Source organism: Coregonus clupeaformis, chromosome 25 (assembly GCF_020615455.1).
Source record: "Coregonus clupeaformis isolate EN_2021a chromosome 25, ASM2061545v1, whole genome shotgun sequence".
Lineage (NCBI taxonomy): Eukaryota > Metazoa > Chordata > Actinopteri > Salmoniformes > Salmonidae > Coregonus > Coregonus clupeaformis.
The window spans coordinates 9,806,032-9,823,035 of NC_059216.1; the positions used below are offsets into that span (position 1 = coordinate 9,806,032).

Genomic DNA, 17,004 nt, shown 5'->3' on the forward strand with positions numbered 1-17,004 from the left:
AGGTGGCAACGTGGGTAATATGGATAAAACTCCCATCGGCCAAGGCAGGGAGCCAGCCTGCTGATGTCCTGCATGCCCCCTGCACCCAGCTACGACTGGACAAGTACTGACCAACAATACTCTGTAGCAAAATGGAGCTCTTTGGCATCAACTCAACTCGCCGTGTTTGTAGGAGGAGGAATGCTGCCTATGACCCCAAGAACACCATCCCCACTGTCAAACATGGAGGTGGAAACATTATGCTTTGGGGGTGTTTTTCTGCTAAGGGGACAGGACAACTTCACCGCATCAAAGGGACGATGGACGGGGCCATGTACCGTCAAATCTTGGGTGAGAACCTCCTTCCCTCAGCCAGGGCATTGAAAATGGGTCGTGGATGGGTATTCCAGCATGACAATGACCCAAAACACACGGCCAAGGCAACAAAGGAGTGGCTCAAGAAGAAGCACATTAACCCTTCCGTTGTCCTAGGGTCAAAATGACCCGCCACTGTGTTGAACCAACTTTATTAAATTTTTATATTTTTTGGATCATTTGTGAGAAGGAGGCAGTGATACTTTCTTTAAAGTCTCACTGCCTCCTTCTCACAAATGATCCAAAAAATATAAAAATTAAATAAAGTTGGTTCAACACAGTGGCGGGTCATTTTGACCCTAGGACAACGGGAGGGTTAAGGTCCTGGAGTGGCCTAGCCAGTCTCCAGACCTTAATCCCATAGAAAATCTGTGGAGGGAGCTGAAGGTTCGAGTTGCCAAACGTCAGCCTCGAAACCTTAATGACTTGGAGAAGATCTGCAAAGAGGAGTGGGACAAAATCCCTCCTGAGATGTGTGCAAACCTGGTGGCCAACTACAAGAAACGTCTGACCTCTGTGATTGCCAACAAGGGTTTTGCCACCAAGTACTAAGGCATGTTTTGCAGAGGGGTCAAATACTTATTTCCCTCATTAAAATGCAAATCAATTTATAACATTTTTGACATGCGTTTTTCTGGATTTTTTGATGTTATTCTGTCTATCACTGTTCAAATAAACCTACCATTAAAATTATAGACTGATCATTTCTTTGTCAGTGGGCAAACGTACAAAATCAGCAGGGGATCAAATACTTTTTTCCCTCACTGTATAAGTGAAATAATCAATTGTTGGAAAAATTACTTTTGTCATGCACAAAGTAGATGTCCTAACCGACTTGCCAAAACTATAGTTTGTTAACAAGACATTTGTGGAGTGGTTGAAAAACAAGTTTTAATGACTCCAACCTAAGTGTATGTAAACTTCCGACTTCAACTGTCCTCTGTCCTTAACAATAGCAAAAAAATAAGTATAAAATCCTAAAATAAACAGTGTGAAGAGACTCCATTAATTGCATTCATTTCTTTATTTATTTTTCTTCAGAAAAAATGCACGGTTCAGCAACGTTACTACATACAAATGGCCATACAATAGCATTTTTTTTTTTTTTGGTGTTTAATAAATTCTGACATGTGATATACTTAGACGTGTGTCATTTAAGCTCTTTGTACCATGTACATTTGCAGTTAGGATGCTGCAGTTGGCAAAAAACTCAACACTGTTCATACTTTTTCAAATGAAAAACATAAGCCACAAACTAATGAATGACTCTGAACAGCTATCCAGGAAAACTACTGCACTTCCATCTCAGAAAGAAAAACACACAGTTTTGCATAGCTCTGTCGTAATGTAGATAAGGCACTTCATCATATACTAAAACCCTTCACCTGGTCAAGTCCTCTATATTCAATACTTAATCTCTGCATGCACGTTACTGTAACAACATTTAAAAAACTTTCTTAAATCACATTTGCTCTCTGTATAAATCTATTCCCCCTATCTTTTGGCATAAGTGTCATTTTAATTTTCAACATTCTTGAAATATTGAAGTAGTATTCTTGTGCATATTAGGATGGGCCCAGACTCACACGTTGTCCCATAACCCCACACAACCCAGTGTTTCTCAAAAAGACAAACATTTGTGCAATGGTTTGGGGTTATGTGGAGGAAAAGGCAACACGTTGTCAAAAAACAATGAAAAAATAGTACCAAACTGAAATCAAATGTCTGGGCAGGTTGAAATAAAGTCACTCTCTTGGAGGTTGGCACTGTACCAAAGGTAACATGTACAGGTACATTTGATGTTGATGTGAAACTGGTTATTCCGTTATACGAAAGATAGCATCTCCCCTCTCCTCTAGTAAGTCTCACACATTTCGAGGAGGCAATAGGCGGTGAATGGTTACCAACCGTCCTCAGCTGTTAAGAGGAAGTGGGAGTGGACCTGGAGTGGCTCTCTGTAGGACTGCAATCCTGTCTGTCAGCTCTATCCAAGCTGATCCTCATACTGCTTTCTGAAACAGTCTCCAGCAGGGAAAAAGTCCCATTGCCTCTCCTGGTACATCTTCCACACGTATGACTCCTGGAGGAAGCAGACAGACAAACAGACTGGTCAATATATAGTAACCTTTGGTTCCTGAAATGACAAGCAACATTTTCTCAGGACAAAGGGGACAAAAGGGTAACAAGCTCCATACCTGGCCAGTGTGTTCTGTTTCATCTTTGTTGATAAGGTACATCAGGAAAAACCTGTCAAGCAAAATGGCGAGACATGAAAATTACCACTTATCCACGGTCATGGTTCACTAGTATCATTCAACATTCAAAGAACTGACCTTTTCAGAACTACAAATAGATATAGCAGGAGGGAATAAAAGGCTAACTCAAGCATAATGTTATAGTTCTTGATGATCTTATCAATCATCCACGTGTCCTATCCTCAAGCATAGAGCAACAATCAGATTATTGAGTCTGTCCACCACCAAATCAAAATGTACGATGCATGAGAGAATATCACACACCTATTTTCCAACCAGCTTAAACAGCATGAGCTAATGAGGTTAGCGTCACAGCCTCCTCCAGCTGACTAAGCGGGCAGATTAAGGCCACATGGCTTCCTATTGTCCAGCTAACTCACACAGATAAACAATAGATGAGCACTGAGCTCCTAGAGGGGGAAGGAGGCTGGCACTATGAGGCACTGCTGGTATTTTAACTTGGGCACAGATACCAGATACCATCTACTGTTGTGTAAAAGCCATCAATCAGGTGACGTAATAGTAAACAAGTTGGTATAAAGATGCAGGAAGACAAAAGACATGTCGGCTAATTGATACTTCAGACGAAAAAGTCTAGCTTTAAAGTGCTGGGTTACATCCAGTCTAGATACAGAGGGATACTCACAGGTAGTTGGCCAAGTTGTGCTCTTGTAAGGTGTGTGTCTCAAAGCCGTGAGGCGTCGTGTCAAAGTAGTCATTACCGATGCCACAGATGAAACATTTGGTCTGAGAAAAAAATAGATAATATATTCAAAAATTGTCCTCTGCTGACCTGCACTATAGATGCAAACCAAAGTCTCTCACCTCCATATCCTCTTTCACTTGCTCCTGTTGGTCTCTCAGCTCTCCAAAAGCATCAATTATCAGACCTGCAGCCACAACAACCAACAGTGAGCATGTCTCTTCATGGACAGGGCAATTTAACGCAATTCTGCTTCCCCCCTGGCTTTTTGCATTGCAGTGTAAAATACTTGATGGTTCAAATAAAATAAAATAAAATTGCCACATGCGCCAAATACAGGTGTAGACATTACCGTGAAATGCTTACTTACAGCCCTTAACCAACAATGCATTTATTTTTTAATAAAAAAGTAAAATAAAACAACAACAACAAAAAAGTGTTGAGAAAAAAAGAGCAGAAGTAAAATATAATAACAGTAGGGAGGCTATATACAGGGGGGTACCGGTGCAGAGTCAATGTACGGGGCACCGGCTAGTTGAGGTAGTTGAGGTAATATGTACATGTGGGTAGAGTTAAAGTGACTATGCATTTTGATGTTTGATGTTTCGTCTGAGGGCATATCGGGATTTCTTATAAGAGTCCCACTCCTTGAAAGCGGCAGCTCTACCCTTTAGTTTAGTGCGGATGTTGCCTGTAATCCATGGCTTCTGGTTGGGGTATGTACGTACGGTCACTGTTGGGACGACGTCATCGATGCACTTATTGATGAAGCCAGTGACTGACGTGGTGTACTCCTCAATGCTATCTGGAGAATCCCAGAACATGTTCCAGTCTGTGCTAGCAAAACAGTCCTGTAGCTTAGCATCTGCGTCATCTGACCACTTTTTTATTAACCGAGTCACTGGTGCTTCCTGCTTTAGTTTTTGCTTATAAGCAGGAATCAGGAGGATATAGTTATGGTCAGATTTGTCAAATGGAGGGCGAGGGAGAGCTTTGTATGCGTCTCTGTGTGTGGAGTAAAGGTGGTCTAGAGTTTTTTTTCCTCTGGTTGCACATTTAACATGCTGGTAGAAATTAAGTAGAACGGATTTAAGTTTCCCTGCATTAAAGTCCCCGGCCACTAGGAGCGCTGCCTCTGGATGAGCGTTTTCCTGTTTACTTATGGCCTTATACAGCTCATTGAGTGCAATCTTAATGCCAGCATTGGTTTGTGGTGGTAAATAGACAGCTATGAAAAATATAGATGAAAACTCTCTTGGTAAATAGTGTGGTCTACAGCTTATCATAAGATACTCTACCTCAGGAGAGCAAAACCTCGAGACTTCCTTAGTATTTTATTTTGTGCACCAGCTGTTGTTTACAAATATACACAGACCGCCACCCATTGTCTTACCGGAGTCAGCCGTTCTATCCTGCCGATGTAGCGTATATCCCGTCAGCTGTATGTTATCCATGTCGTCGTTCAGCCACGACTCGGTAAAACATAAGATATTACAGTTTTTAATGTCCCATTGGTAGGATAACCGTAATCTTAGGTCATCTAATTTATTTTCAAATGATTGAACATTGGCTAATAGGATTGATGGAAGAGGCAGTTTACTCGCTCGCCTTCGGATCCTTACAAGTCGACCTACGTCCACGATATCTCTGTCTCTTTCTCCTGCGAATGACAGGGATTTGGGCCTTGTCGGGTGTCTGTAGGATATCCTTCGCGTCCGACTCGTTGAAGAAAAAATCTTCGTCCAATACGAGGTGAGTAATCGCTGTCCTGATATCCAGAAGCTCTTTTTGGTTATAAGAGACGATGGAGAAACATTATGTACAGAATAAATTACAAATAATGCGAAAAAACACACATAATAGTACAATTGGTTAGAGGGCTGTAAAACGGCAGCCATCTTCTCCGGCGCCATCTTAATGCCCTAGCATTGAAAAGCTTCTGACTACGGGAAGCAGCATTACTCTGTTTTAAGGTACAGGCTACATCTGTATCTGTCTCTGTGTTCTGGTGAATGACCGTGAGGCGAGTAGACAGTTTGAGTGTGTCTGTGGGAGACACATGAGGCTGACTGATTGTCTCGGTCTGAGGTGGAAGAACCATTGGACAGTTTGATTCTGTCTGACTGTGAGAGGAACATTACTGTGTAGGAGGGAGTCTGTCAGTCTGTCTGCTCCCAGGGCCCGGTGGACAGAGATGTGGGTCTCTCTCTGTGGGTGATTAATCCCTTCCCTGCACGGCCCTTTCCACAGCCCCTTCCAGCCCACAAGGAGCAGGGTGACTTTGACACCAGAGAGCAGGGTGACTTTGACACCAGGGAGCCAGAGTGACTTTGACCCTGCTGGGTCTCACCCTGGTCCCCGTCGCTGTCCCCGATACTGCCCCCTGTGAGCCAGACCAGTACAGTACGTACCCTGGATGATGGCCAGCAGGATGACGATGACAAAGAAGAAGAAGGTGATGTCGAAGAGGATGCGGTAGAGCTCGTACGGGTCGCCCGCAGGGTCCTCGATCTCATCTCCGATGCCACCCCCTGCCCTCACACCAACATACATGTGAAACAGGTAGCACTGATGGAGGAGAGAGAGACAGAGAGAAGGTGAGAGAGAGACAGAGAGAAGGTGAGAGAGAGACAGAGAGAAGGTGAGAGAGAGACAGAGAGAAGGTGAGAGAGAGACAAAGAGAAGGTGAGAGAGAGACAGAGAGAAGGTGAGAGAGAGACAGAGAGAAGGTGAGAGAGAGAGAGAGAAGGTGAGAGAGAGACAGAGAGAAGGTGAGAGAGAGACAGAGAGAAGGTGAGAGAGAGAGAGAAGGTGAGAGAGAGTGAGAAGGTGAGAGAGAGAGAGAGAGAGAGAGAGAGAGAGAGAGAGAGAGAGAGAGAAGGTGAGAGAGAGAGAGAGAGAAGGTGAGAGAGAGAGAGAGAGAAGGTGAGAGAGAGAGTGAGAGAAGGTGAGAGAGAGACAGAGAGAAGGTGAGAGAGAGACAGAGAGAAGGTGAGAGAGAGAGAGAGAAGGTGAGAGAGAGTGAGAAGGTGAGAGAGAGAGAGAGAGAAGGTGAGAGAGAGAGTGAGAGAAGGTGAGAGAGAGAGAGTGAGGTTTCAGCCACAGGATAGATGGAAGTAGAATAGACCCACTCAAAAGGCAGCAAACAGGATGGTTAGGCCTTATTTAAAATATTGTTGAGAACTGTTTTATCAATTATTTTATTTGTTTTTTATAATGTGGCCTCTACATTATGATTTTAGTTTTAAAAATCCAGGGACTCACAGTCATCATGTCGTCACACTTCATGTCCGGCAGGTTCTCATCCTCACTCTTGTTGTAGAACTTGCGGAAGAAATTGAAGGCCACCACAGTGTACAGATAGACCACCACCGCCAGTAGACCTACAGTCAGAACCAGCTGACACATAGAGAATACCTCAGGTTACTACCACTGTGATGTCCTTTATCTCCACGGTTAATACCAGGGCAGAACTAGATCTCTGACTCAGCACTGACCCCTGCTGCCTGGTGGTCAAACTGCATCCACCCACCTGTTTGCCATTGTGGGTGACTGAGGACAGTATGGTCCGGAGGGTCTTGAAGCCCATGGCGATGTCCAGCAGATGGGCAGCAAAGAAGAAGTTGTTGTAGTGACCCAGGATGGACATGGTGGTGTACCACACCAGGTACAGGAACGACTGCCGGGACACACAACATAGAAATCAGTCAGATCAAGTCAATAATATGTTGTTATCATATACCAAATTATGTTCATTGTAAATGTAGCACACTCACATTGTCTGTAAACACCACACCCATTTTCCAGCATTGGTACTTGGTGTCGACAGAGCTCAACCTGTCAAAAGAGGTGGAATGATGTGAATGGTATTGTTTGTGACTTCACTCTGTGTATGCTAACCCAATTATTGTATTATAGGCCACTCTCCCAGAGTCTCACCAGGACACCAGCGATGCCTCCTTCACCACTGTCTCCTCTGTGGGGTTGAAGTCCAGAGCACTCTTATCCAGCCCCAGCAGCTCTGCTATCCTCTCTGCTCCATACAGATCTCCATACTTATTGATCACCTAACAGCAGCAGGCCAAGATAACAAGGAGAAACTGAGAGTAAATAGTAGTAATAGTATGTGCATGCTCAAGTCGTATTGATCTGGTGAATATACATTTCAAGTCCAACAAGAATGAATTAAATACCATCTACTTACCTTGCGTTTCACAAACTTGTCCCAGTAGTTATTAGGGAAGGAACTACACAAAAGAGGATGGAAAATATAATTATCACATGAAGGATTTACATGAGAAAGAGTTACAAACAAAAACCCTGGTGTAAACAATCAATCCACAATCTGAATACTACAATCAAATAGCAAAGTGGTGATGATTCTAGTTTGCGGTGATGATAATGGTCGTGCTCTGTATGACTCACGGGGTGTTAATGACAAGGCGGTCCCACTGTCCTTTGATGTCATCGTCTGACGGCTGCTCTGTGATGTAGAGGCCGTCAAACTCCAGCTTCCTGGCGATCTCCTTCTCCCTCTTGAACACCGTCAGGGGCACCTTGGGGACACAGACAGAGAGATGGAACATTAGATCACAGCTCCACAGGGCACTGTCTGGAGATAATATCATCACACTGATGATTACTTCTCCAAATACACCTTCAGAAAAAGGGGAAATATGTATTGGTGGTAAATTAGTTCCCATATTACAATATAAAGGACTTTGACCACTTGGAAAAGTGTTATATTTAAGTATTAATTACTAGTCCATTATAATGATGGAAAATACATTCTCTAGGGATACTACAAAGATGTCGGTGTGGATGAGTTAGTTATCTGTATGTGTGTGTGTTCGCAAAATGTACCTTCAGGTAGTAGTATCCCACCACACACAGGAAAGAGATGACTGTGTGTAGTATGGCCAGGAAGCGTAGGGTAGGTGCCATGTAGCCTGTGCTCTCCTGGAGGACAAAATACTCCATCCCACCTTCATCCTCCTCTTCATCAGTACCTCCACCACCGTTCCAGGGGTCTGGATCATTGTCATCCCCGTCATCACCAGTCACCTGACACAACACACACTCAGTTTATATCCATAACAGCCCAATAGTACCACTGTGCTCTATTTGATTCGATCGGGTTTGACTTACTTTGTAGAAGAGCAGAATAAAGTTGATGGCGAAAGCAACGAACAACGCCAAGAAACGCAGGTTGTAGAAGTTTCTGGCCAGATAGTTCTGCAAAACACATACAGGTATACACTGAGTTGCACCCCCCTGTTGCCCTCAGAACATCCTCAATTCATCGGGGCATGGACTCTACAAGGTGTCAAAAGCGTTGCACAAGGATGCTGGCCCATGTTGACTCCAATGCTTCCCACAGTTGTCAAGTTGGCTGGATGTCCTTTGAGTGGTGGACCATTCTTGATACACACAGGAAACTGTTGAGTGTGTAAAACCCAGCAGCGTTGCAGTTCTTGACAAACTCAAACCGGTACGCCTGGCACCTATTACCATACCCCATTCAATATTTTGTCTTGCCCATTCACCCTCTGAATAGCACACATACACAATCCATGTCTCAATTGTCTCAAGGCTTAAAAATTATGATTTCATCTGTCTCGTCTCCTTCATCTACACTGATTGAAGTGGATTTAACAGGTGACATCAATAAGGGATCATAGCTTTCACCTGGTCAGTCTATGTCATGGAAAGAGCAGGTGTTCCTAAGGTTTTGCACACTCAGTGTATATTATTCACACATATGTGTCATATGCAACAGCAAAAACCTGAATGTACTGTTGTGATTACAGGGCTCAACAGAATGGTGTGAGTGTTCTCACCAACATCTTGGTCTGGTAGATCTCCAGGCCAGAGAAGAATCTGGCCATGAATGCCTCTGGGGGCTCTTTCTTCAGTCCCGGTCTCTTCTTGGGGGCCTTCTTCTCCTCTTCTGGTGGGGGCTCAGGTGGAGTCTCCGCTTTGTCCTTGTCCTTCTTCTCCTCGTCCTCTGGGCTGCAGATACAAACACACACCGTGGGTTTACACAGACAGACAGACAACAAGCACCATCAACAAATCAGTTCAGTTACCACCAGGAGCAAAACAAATGATCATAGGGCTGAGCCTGGTAGGGAATATCGTGTTCACACTGGGAATCAAATCAGGTGCAATCACATCACATCATATCAAGGATCAAGGACTTTATGAGACCACTCACTCTGCCTTCTCTGGTTCGGCTTCGTGATCTCCATTGGCAGGCTCCTTAGTAGCAGCCTCCTTCAAGATACACATGGAATCCTGGTTAAAATACAAAAGGGTTCCAAAGGGTTCTTCGACTGTCCCAATATAACTATTTTTGTTTCCAGGTAGAATCCTTTTTGTTTCTAGGCAGGACCCTTTTGGGTTCCATGTAGAACCCTCTGTAGAAAGGGTTCTACATGGAACCCAAAAGGGTTCTGCAAAGTGTTCTCCTATGGGGACAGCCGAAGAACCCTTTAAGGTTCTAGATAGCACTTTTTTTTACTAAGAGTGTACAGCTCATTTTCACACCTTACCATTAGATGGCATATACAGTGGGGAGAACAAGTATTTGATACACTGCCGATTTTGCAGGTTTTCCTACTTACAAAGCATGTAGAGGTCTGTAATTTTTATCATAGGTACACTTCAACTGTGAGAGACGGAATCTAAAACAAAAATCCAGAAAATCACATTGTATGATTTTTAAGTAATTAATTTGCATTTTATTGCATGACATAAGTATTTGATACATCAGAAAAGCAGAACTTAATATTTGGTACAGAAACCTTTGTTTGCAATTACAGAGATCATACGTTTCCTGTAGGTCTTGACCAGGTTTGCACACACTGCAGCAGGGATTTTGGCCCACTCCTCCATACAGACCTTCTCCAGATCCTTCAGGTTTCGGGGCTGTCGCTGGGCAATACGGACTTTCAGCTCCCTCCAAAGATTTTCTATTGGGTTCAGGTCTGGAGACTGGCTAGGCCACTCCAGGAACTTAAGATGCTTCTTACGGAGCCACTTCTTAGTTGCCCTGGCTGTGTGTTTCGGGTCGTTGTCATGCTGGAAGACCCAGCCACGACCCATCTTCAATGCTCTTACTGAGGGAAGGAGGTTGTTGGCCAAGATCTTGCGATACATGGCCCCATCCATCCTCCCCTCAATACGGTGCAGTCGTCCTGTCCCCTTTGCAGAAAAGCATCCCCAAAGAATGATGTTTCCACCTCCATGCTTCACGGTTGGGATGGTGTTCTTGGGGTTGTACTCATCCTTCTTCTTCCTCCAAACACGGCGAGTGGAGTTTAGACCAAAAAGCTCTATTTTTGTCTCATCAGACCACATTACCTTTTCCCATTCCTCCTCTGGATCATCCAGATGGTCATTGGCAAACTTCAGACGGGCCTGGACATGCGCTGGCTTGAGCAGGGGGATCTTGCGTGCGCTGCAGGATTTTAATCCATGACGGCGTAGTGTGTTACTAATGGTTTTCTTTGAGACTGTGGTCCCAGCTCTCTTCAGGTGATTGACCAGGTCCTGCCGTGTAGTTCTGGGCTGATCCCTCACCTTCCTCATGATCATTGATGCCCCACGAGGTGAGATCTTGCATGGAGCCCCAGACCGAGGGTGATTGACCGTCATCTTGAATTTCTTCAATTTTCTAATAATTGCGCCAACAGTTGTTGCCTTCTCACCAAGCTGCTTGCCTATTGTCCTGTGGCCCATCCCAGCCTTGTGCAGGTCTACAATTTTATCCCTGATGTCCTTACACAGCTCTCTGGTCTTGGCCATTGTGGAGAGGTTGGAGTCTGTTTGATTGAGTGTGTGGACAGGTGTCTTTTATACAGGTAACAAGTTCAAACAGGTGCAGTTAATACAGGTAATGAGTGGAGAACAGGAGGGCTTCTTAAAGAAAAACTAACATGTCTGTGAGAGCCGGAATTCTTACTGGTTGGTAGGTGATCAAATACTTATGTCATGCAATAAAATGCATATTAATTACTTAAAAATCATACAATGTGATTTTCTGGATTTTTGTTTTAGATTCCGTCTCTCACAGTTGAAGTGTACCTATGATACAAATTACAGACCTCTACATGCTTTGTAAGTAGGAAAACCTGCAAAATCGGCAGTGTATCAAATACTTGTTCTCCCCACTGTACATTACAGAGGCCTGATCTTACACAGATAACCATTATTATTTTTCTAAAACTGAACATGTGTGATTTCTGAGGAGATCCAGGTACAGACCTTGGCCTTCTTCTGTTTGACGGCGCTGGCTAAAGAGGGGGCGTCAACCCCCACCACCTCACCCATGTCCCCCAGACCTGGCTCGGCTGCGTGCTTGCCCCCCTGGCTCTTGGTTTGGATGTTGAGCAGCTCAGCCATCAGGTCGGCCTCTGCCTTGTCCCCCTGGGCCATCTTGCCCATCTCTGCCACCGACAACGCCTCGCTCGCCTCCATCTTCTCTGCCTCCAGCACGTCGCCATGGATACCAAACTGTGTGGGGTCTGGCATGTTCCCCAGGATGTCTGTGACCTTCATGTTCTTGGCCCCCTCCACCAGGCCCCCACCAAACATTGAAGACCACAGGATGTGGAAGAAGCCCCACACCAGGTTGTAGAGGAAGCGGAAGAGGCCCGTGATGATCATCCAGAAGAAGGAGAAGAAGCCTCGGACCATCTCCCTCAGACTCATCTTCCTGAAATTCCTGTACTGCCGCCGCATGCTCTTGAAGGTGAGCAGCTGGCGGAAGCTGGACAGGTTCTTCCGCATGGAGACACAGGAGTTGGTGAAGGCTGAGTGAGACTCCATCATGCTCTCTTCCTCTTCCTCCTCCTCTTCCTCCTCCACACTCTGGCTGTCCTCCTCATCCTCCTCGGGACGCTCCACTGAGTCAGGCTCAGAGATCTGAGAGGCCAGCTGCATCTCAAAGATGGTGTCCTCACAGAAGTTGACAAACAGCTCCATCTTCTCGCTCTCCCCGCCCTCGTTGACCACGTCGAAGATGAACTGTCTCTTGGACTCTTTGACCTGGGGCTTCTCCCACTGCGTACGACTGGACTCACTGATCTCAAAGTAGACCCTCTCGATGCGCTTGGCCCCGCCCATGATCTCGATGCGGCCCAGGTAGGGCTCGAAGTAGTTAATCACGCTCTCGGCCAGGTCCAAGAAGGTGGCTAGACGGGCGTCGTGAGGCATGTGTTCTGATAGGTTGGTGAGCAGGACCGCCACGTTAAAACCAATGTCCTTGGCCGGTTCATGAAAACGCTCAACAAACTCCTCGTAGTTGAACATGTCATTTTCGTCAGCCTCGGCGCAGGAGAGCAGGAACTCGATCTCCGACTGGGAGTACTGCTTCTGGTTCTCCATAGACTTCTGGAACTCCTTCTTGGAGATCACTCCCTTGCTGTCCGGGTCGTACTCCTTGAAGTTGTCCGAGGAGGTCAGGTCTTTGAGTTTGAGGAACATGTCGAAGAACTTGAGGATCATCTCCACATTGCTGGAGGACTCCACCAGGGTGTCCACCATCTGTTTGCCAATGGTTCCGTTGACAACATTACCTGTAGGAGGGTGGCGAAGTACACAGTAACCATAACACAATCTGCTTATTTAATTGTCAGAGTAGATCAGCTAGGTGTTTGATACCATGCAATTTAATTTCAAGCAAATACATCTGTTTAGAGAGGATAAAATGGTTAGTAGCTAACTCCGTTCTATCAGTACCATCAGATAGCCACAATGTGTTCCATGATGAGTCATGACTGAGATAAAAAGGTGTAATAGAACCTTCCAGAAGAGAGAGCATCATCACGATCATGTCCTTCTGCAGGTCCAGCAGCTCCTTCAATAAGTCAATCTGACTAGAGTCCTGGGGGGACAGGAAACAAAAGCAACATTGTGACACATCCTGCACCATATAAAGGTTAGTGCCGCTCTCTGTCAGGGGCCAGTCCGCTGCTAATATCCCAGAGTGGCATTTGGAGAGATCAAGGCCCTCTGCGAGTGCTGGGCCCCGCTCCTGTAGGATTCGCTAGGCCCCAGCCATCCATCAGCACATGGCCTAATGTCATTCTGCTTGGCCTGAGCAGATGGCTGGGAGGGGCTGACTCATTTTGGGCCTCCCCAGCATGCAATAACTCTGAGGAGGGACTTTGATTAGCTTAATCAATACGCGCCCGGCAGCCCTGTCAATCTGGCCGCTTGCAAACAGCCCTGCCCCTCCGGATAACCCTGAGATAAGCTGAGGCAGTCTGACAGTCCGAGAGGTTTCATTCTGATCCCACCTGGGTTATTGGCTACAAAGCATATCTAAGGTGTCTTGCTGTGAGAGTGATGGATCATATAGCCTTCATAACATTTCAAATTTAGGCAGAGAGAAAAGCCTGTCAACCAGGCATGCTGCAGAGTACATCCCTCAACTAAGAGGGACCTCTAGTGGTAACACAGCTGATTGGTAAGAAACTCAGGATGTGAACTCTCCATCCACATACAGTTTGATGTTGTATCACACTAACCAGATGCTATTCAGTTTCATATCTGAATTGATATATCTAATATTGAGCCACTGGTTGACAAGGAGTGAGTTGATTAGAAAATGGTCCTTAGTTGTATTACCTGTGAGAGCTTCATCTGCATATTGGCAAACACATGCAGGAAGCCCACCACTGCATCCCATAGCCTGCTGTGGGCCAGACTCTGCTGGTTCCCAATACACGGGCCCTGAGGACACACAGAGAAGACATCACTATAGTCAGGACGATCTGATCATCATGATTAACCATACAATGCATTCCTGTCTGTGAAGGTTAGTTTCTTCCAACCCAAGAGTATTGTGTTACCTGTATGTACTCAGTGAGAGAGTTGAAGATCTGCTTGGCCACAGCCAGGGCTTTGGAGAAGTTCCGCTGGCCAGCCTCATCCATGATGTCTTTCCCAGAGTAGTACCAGTAAAAATCACTGATGGATTCCTAATATTGGATAAATCAACATGTAACACAGGACATTATAAACAGACACTACTCACAAAGCATATATGGAGTGAGGGTGGGGGATAGTATTTTACCTGCAGACGGAGCAGGTAGTCCACAGTGCTGATGATGATATTTACTGTGGTTGTGTTCCCTGTCTGAGTCCGCAGGAAGTTTTGGAAGTCTGAAGAAAGGCAAAGGGGTCAAATGCAAATGAATGGTTAGAGAGGATTATTATCAGCAGAGTAAGGTAATGATATACATTGAACATTGTCACAAGTAGGCTACAGTAGATAAGGCTTATTATTGACGTAAGGTGTTCTGTGTAAAGTGTTCGACGTACCATTGTTGTGTCCCTCACAAAGCAGTTGCAGAAACCTAAAGAGATCCTTAGTGAACTCATCATTCTGCAGTACCTTGGAACCTGGAAACAGGAGATGAGATTGACGACTGTCCCCTTTGGTTAGGAGGGGGCTAGAAATCAGATGACCCCCTCAGCTTGATCTAACACAAGCTTACACCATGGCCAGCATAACTTTCACTTCCCCACAAAGCTGCTGTCTAGTCCTCAAGCTCCTAGATCAGGAGACTTTGTCATGAAAGTATTATGCTCTCTATGAGACATTCATATCACTTTGACTTGATATACATACTGTATAGAGGGAGGGATAACAGGAATAAAACTGAGCTTTGTTGTTCTGTCCTTCAGATACAAGCAAAGCGTTGGTAATTGTATTCTTACTACTAATTGACTTTATCGATTAATATTGGTTAGTAATATCAACATAAAGAGAAAGAAAAGTTTCCACACAGACAACAAGCACTAACTTTGTATGGGAGGAGAGAGAGGTAAGAGTCAGTTGGGTCTAATGCTATGGCTTGAACAATCAGGCCAATGTCTTATTGGAGCATGCATGTGTTCCTTCAGATCAGAGCAGTAGGTTATTATCACATTCCAGACAGAGGGGAGGGGGAAGAGGTGGGAACTGAACGGAGAGCAATCAGGATGGCGAAATGAGTAGAATCTAAACCATGTATTTACCCCGCTCACTCACGTTGACTGCGACCGATGAGTTAAAAAATTATAAGAAAAAACAAACAAACAAAAAAAGCAGACATAAGCAAAGGAGAAGACATTGAGTTTCAATAAGAAGTAAGGAAGAAGAAGAGAGATATATCTACATCACTTTAGGCGTTGGACATACAGTAGACATGCGGTTAAGAGTCTCAGGTAGGTAGGTCTACAGGTTCTGCTGCACAGTTTGGTAGGACTGGTGTTGGACGAGGGGTGAGAAACACTACAGGACTGCAGTCACCATCACTTATGCCTGATTACATGAGGTGGGAATGAGCTGGAGTGTGTATGAGAACATAGCCATTTACTGTATGCACGCCATTAGATACAATACCTTCTATGGGTGATTTACATTGTGTATAGATCTGTTATTTTGGAGTTGGTGTTTTTTATCTTGTTGACAGACAGTGCTCAGACATCACGTGACTGAGGAACATACAGTAGCACAGGTTTACCTGCATAATGAACACAGACACAATGGGCCAGCTCGTTTTGCATTGCCAGGTGCCCTGGGTGAGTGGAGATTTCACTTAAGGACCAATGTAATGGTCTAAAATGTGCAAACTCCGCCTACGCGGGGCACCGGGCCATGCAAAACGAACTCACCCAATGACATATGTGACATGGAGATTAGCTTTTCCATCACAAACAAAAGAGCAAATGTGGCACGCTAATGCTGCACCATGTGTCTGTAATAGCCCTATCACAGGCCTTCTAACACAACAAAAAGGCATGGGCCAATCATTAGCTGTTGGGTTGGACATCGGCTGACCAATCGTAATGGCAGGTGGTGTATCCTTATGGACTGCTGTTATTGCTTGTGCATACATTTGTAGGAATTACTAGCCTCCACATACAGTTCTGACATAACATTACCTTTGTCACTATGGAGTAGGGTACAGTAAATCTTGATTAATGAATTACGTTTCTCTATGGGCAGATTCAGAATGTACAACAAGTTGTTAATAGGAACATACTGACACTGGCTGTAGCACAAGCAGTAAGAGCAAGCCACCAACAATCACATTACTGGAATAATGCAATTTTAGACTGGTTTTGTCTATGAGCATTCATTGGTTGGAGATCAGAAGACAGGCGACTTGTGACCCTGTGGCTGGGTGGGAGGAAGGGGGAGGGGTCAGATGAAATCAACATGGAGCCTTTAGAATTATATTTATTACCTACTTAATGTTTATCTTTTATACTTGTTTAGGGTTTTAGACACTTAAGAAATCTGTATGGAGCATCATGGGTCAGCATTCGGCAACAGCACCAAGTGGATTTGACACTCAAAAGTAAGAAAATAAATGGTTCTTATAATCAAACAAATCTACAATTACTTTCTGAGAACACTAAACATTTCTAAGATATGCATTTCTTTCTGTGTGTTGACAGGAAAGAGAGAGGTTACAGTGCATATGTCTGTCTGATGTAGTGTTGACAGGTGAGAGAGTGGTTACAGTGCATGTCTGTCTGAGGTAGTGTTGACAGGAGGGAGAGGTTACAGTGCATGTCTGTCTGAGGTAGTGTTGACAGGAGGGAGAGGTTACAGTGCATGTCTGTCTGAGGTAGCGTTGACAGGTGAGAGAGAGGTTACAGTGCATGTCTGTCTGAGGTAGCGTTGACAGG

General features: G+C 44.9%; 1 protein-coding gene across 2 annotated transcripts in view; it reads right to left on the reverse strand.

Annotated features, from left to right (window-relative positions):
* Positions 1-1,359: 1,359 nt before the first annotated feature.
* The window catches only part of LOC121539250 (ryanodine receptor 3), a 144,213-nt gene continuing 128,568 nt past the window's right edge, over positions 1,360-17,004 (reverse strand). Inside the window, exons 82-103 of one of the 2 annotated variants that reach the window (XM_041847602.2) lie at positions 15,343-15,360; positions 14,644-14,724; positions 14,396-14,484; positions 14,172-14,300; positions 13,948-14,052; positions 13,120-13,201; positions 11,581-12,893; positions 9,530-9,588; positions 9,153-9,324; positions 8,461-8,547; positions 8,176-8,376; positions 7,738-7,868; positions 7,517-7,559; positions 7,252-7,379; positions 7,089-7,149; positions 6,845-6,991; positions 6,577-6,711; positions 5,724-5,880; positions 3,435-3,499; positions 3,256-3,356; positions 2,550-2,601; positions 1,360-2,434 (exon numbers count right to left, since the gene is read on the reverse strand). In XM_041847602.2, the coding sequence (XP_041703536.2) occupies positions 2,339-2,434; positions 2,550-2,601; positions 3,256-3,356; positions 3,435-3,499; positions 5,724-5,880; positions 6,577-6,711; positions 6,845-6,991; positions 7,089-7,149; positions 7,252-7,379; positions 7,517-7,559; positions 7,738-7,868; positions 8,176-8,376; positions 8,461-8,547; positions 9,153-9,324; positions 9,530-9,588; positions 11,581-12,893; positions 13,120-13,201; positions 13,948-14,052; positions 14,172-14,300; positions 14,396-14,484; positions 14,644-14,724; positions 15,343-15,360 (3,452 nt within the window). In that variant the 3' untranslated portion in view covers positions 1,360-2,338. Of the gene's footprint in view, positions 2,435-2,549; positions 2,602-3,255; positions 3,357-3,434; positions 3,500-5,723; positions 5,881-6,576; positions 6,712-6,844; positions 6,992-7,088; positions 7,150-7,251; positions 7,380-7,516; positions 7,560-7,737; positions 7,869-8,175; positions 8,377-8,460; positions 8,548-9,152; positions 9,325-9,529; positions 9,610-11,580; positions 12,894-13,119; positions 13,202-13,947; positions 14,053-14,171; positions 14,301-14,395; positions 14,485-14,643; positions 14,725-15,342; positions 15,361-17,004 lie in introns of both variants that reach the window. The other variant, XM_041847601.2, reaches the window with a different exon arrangement.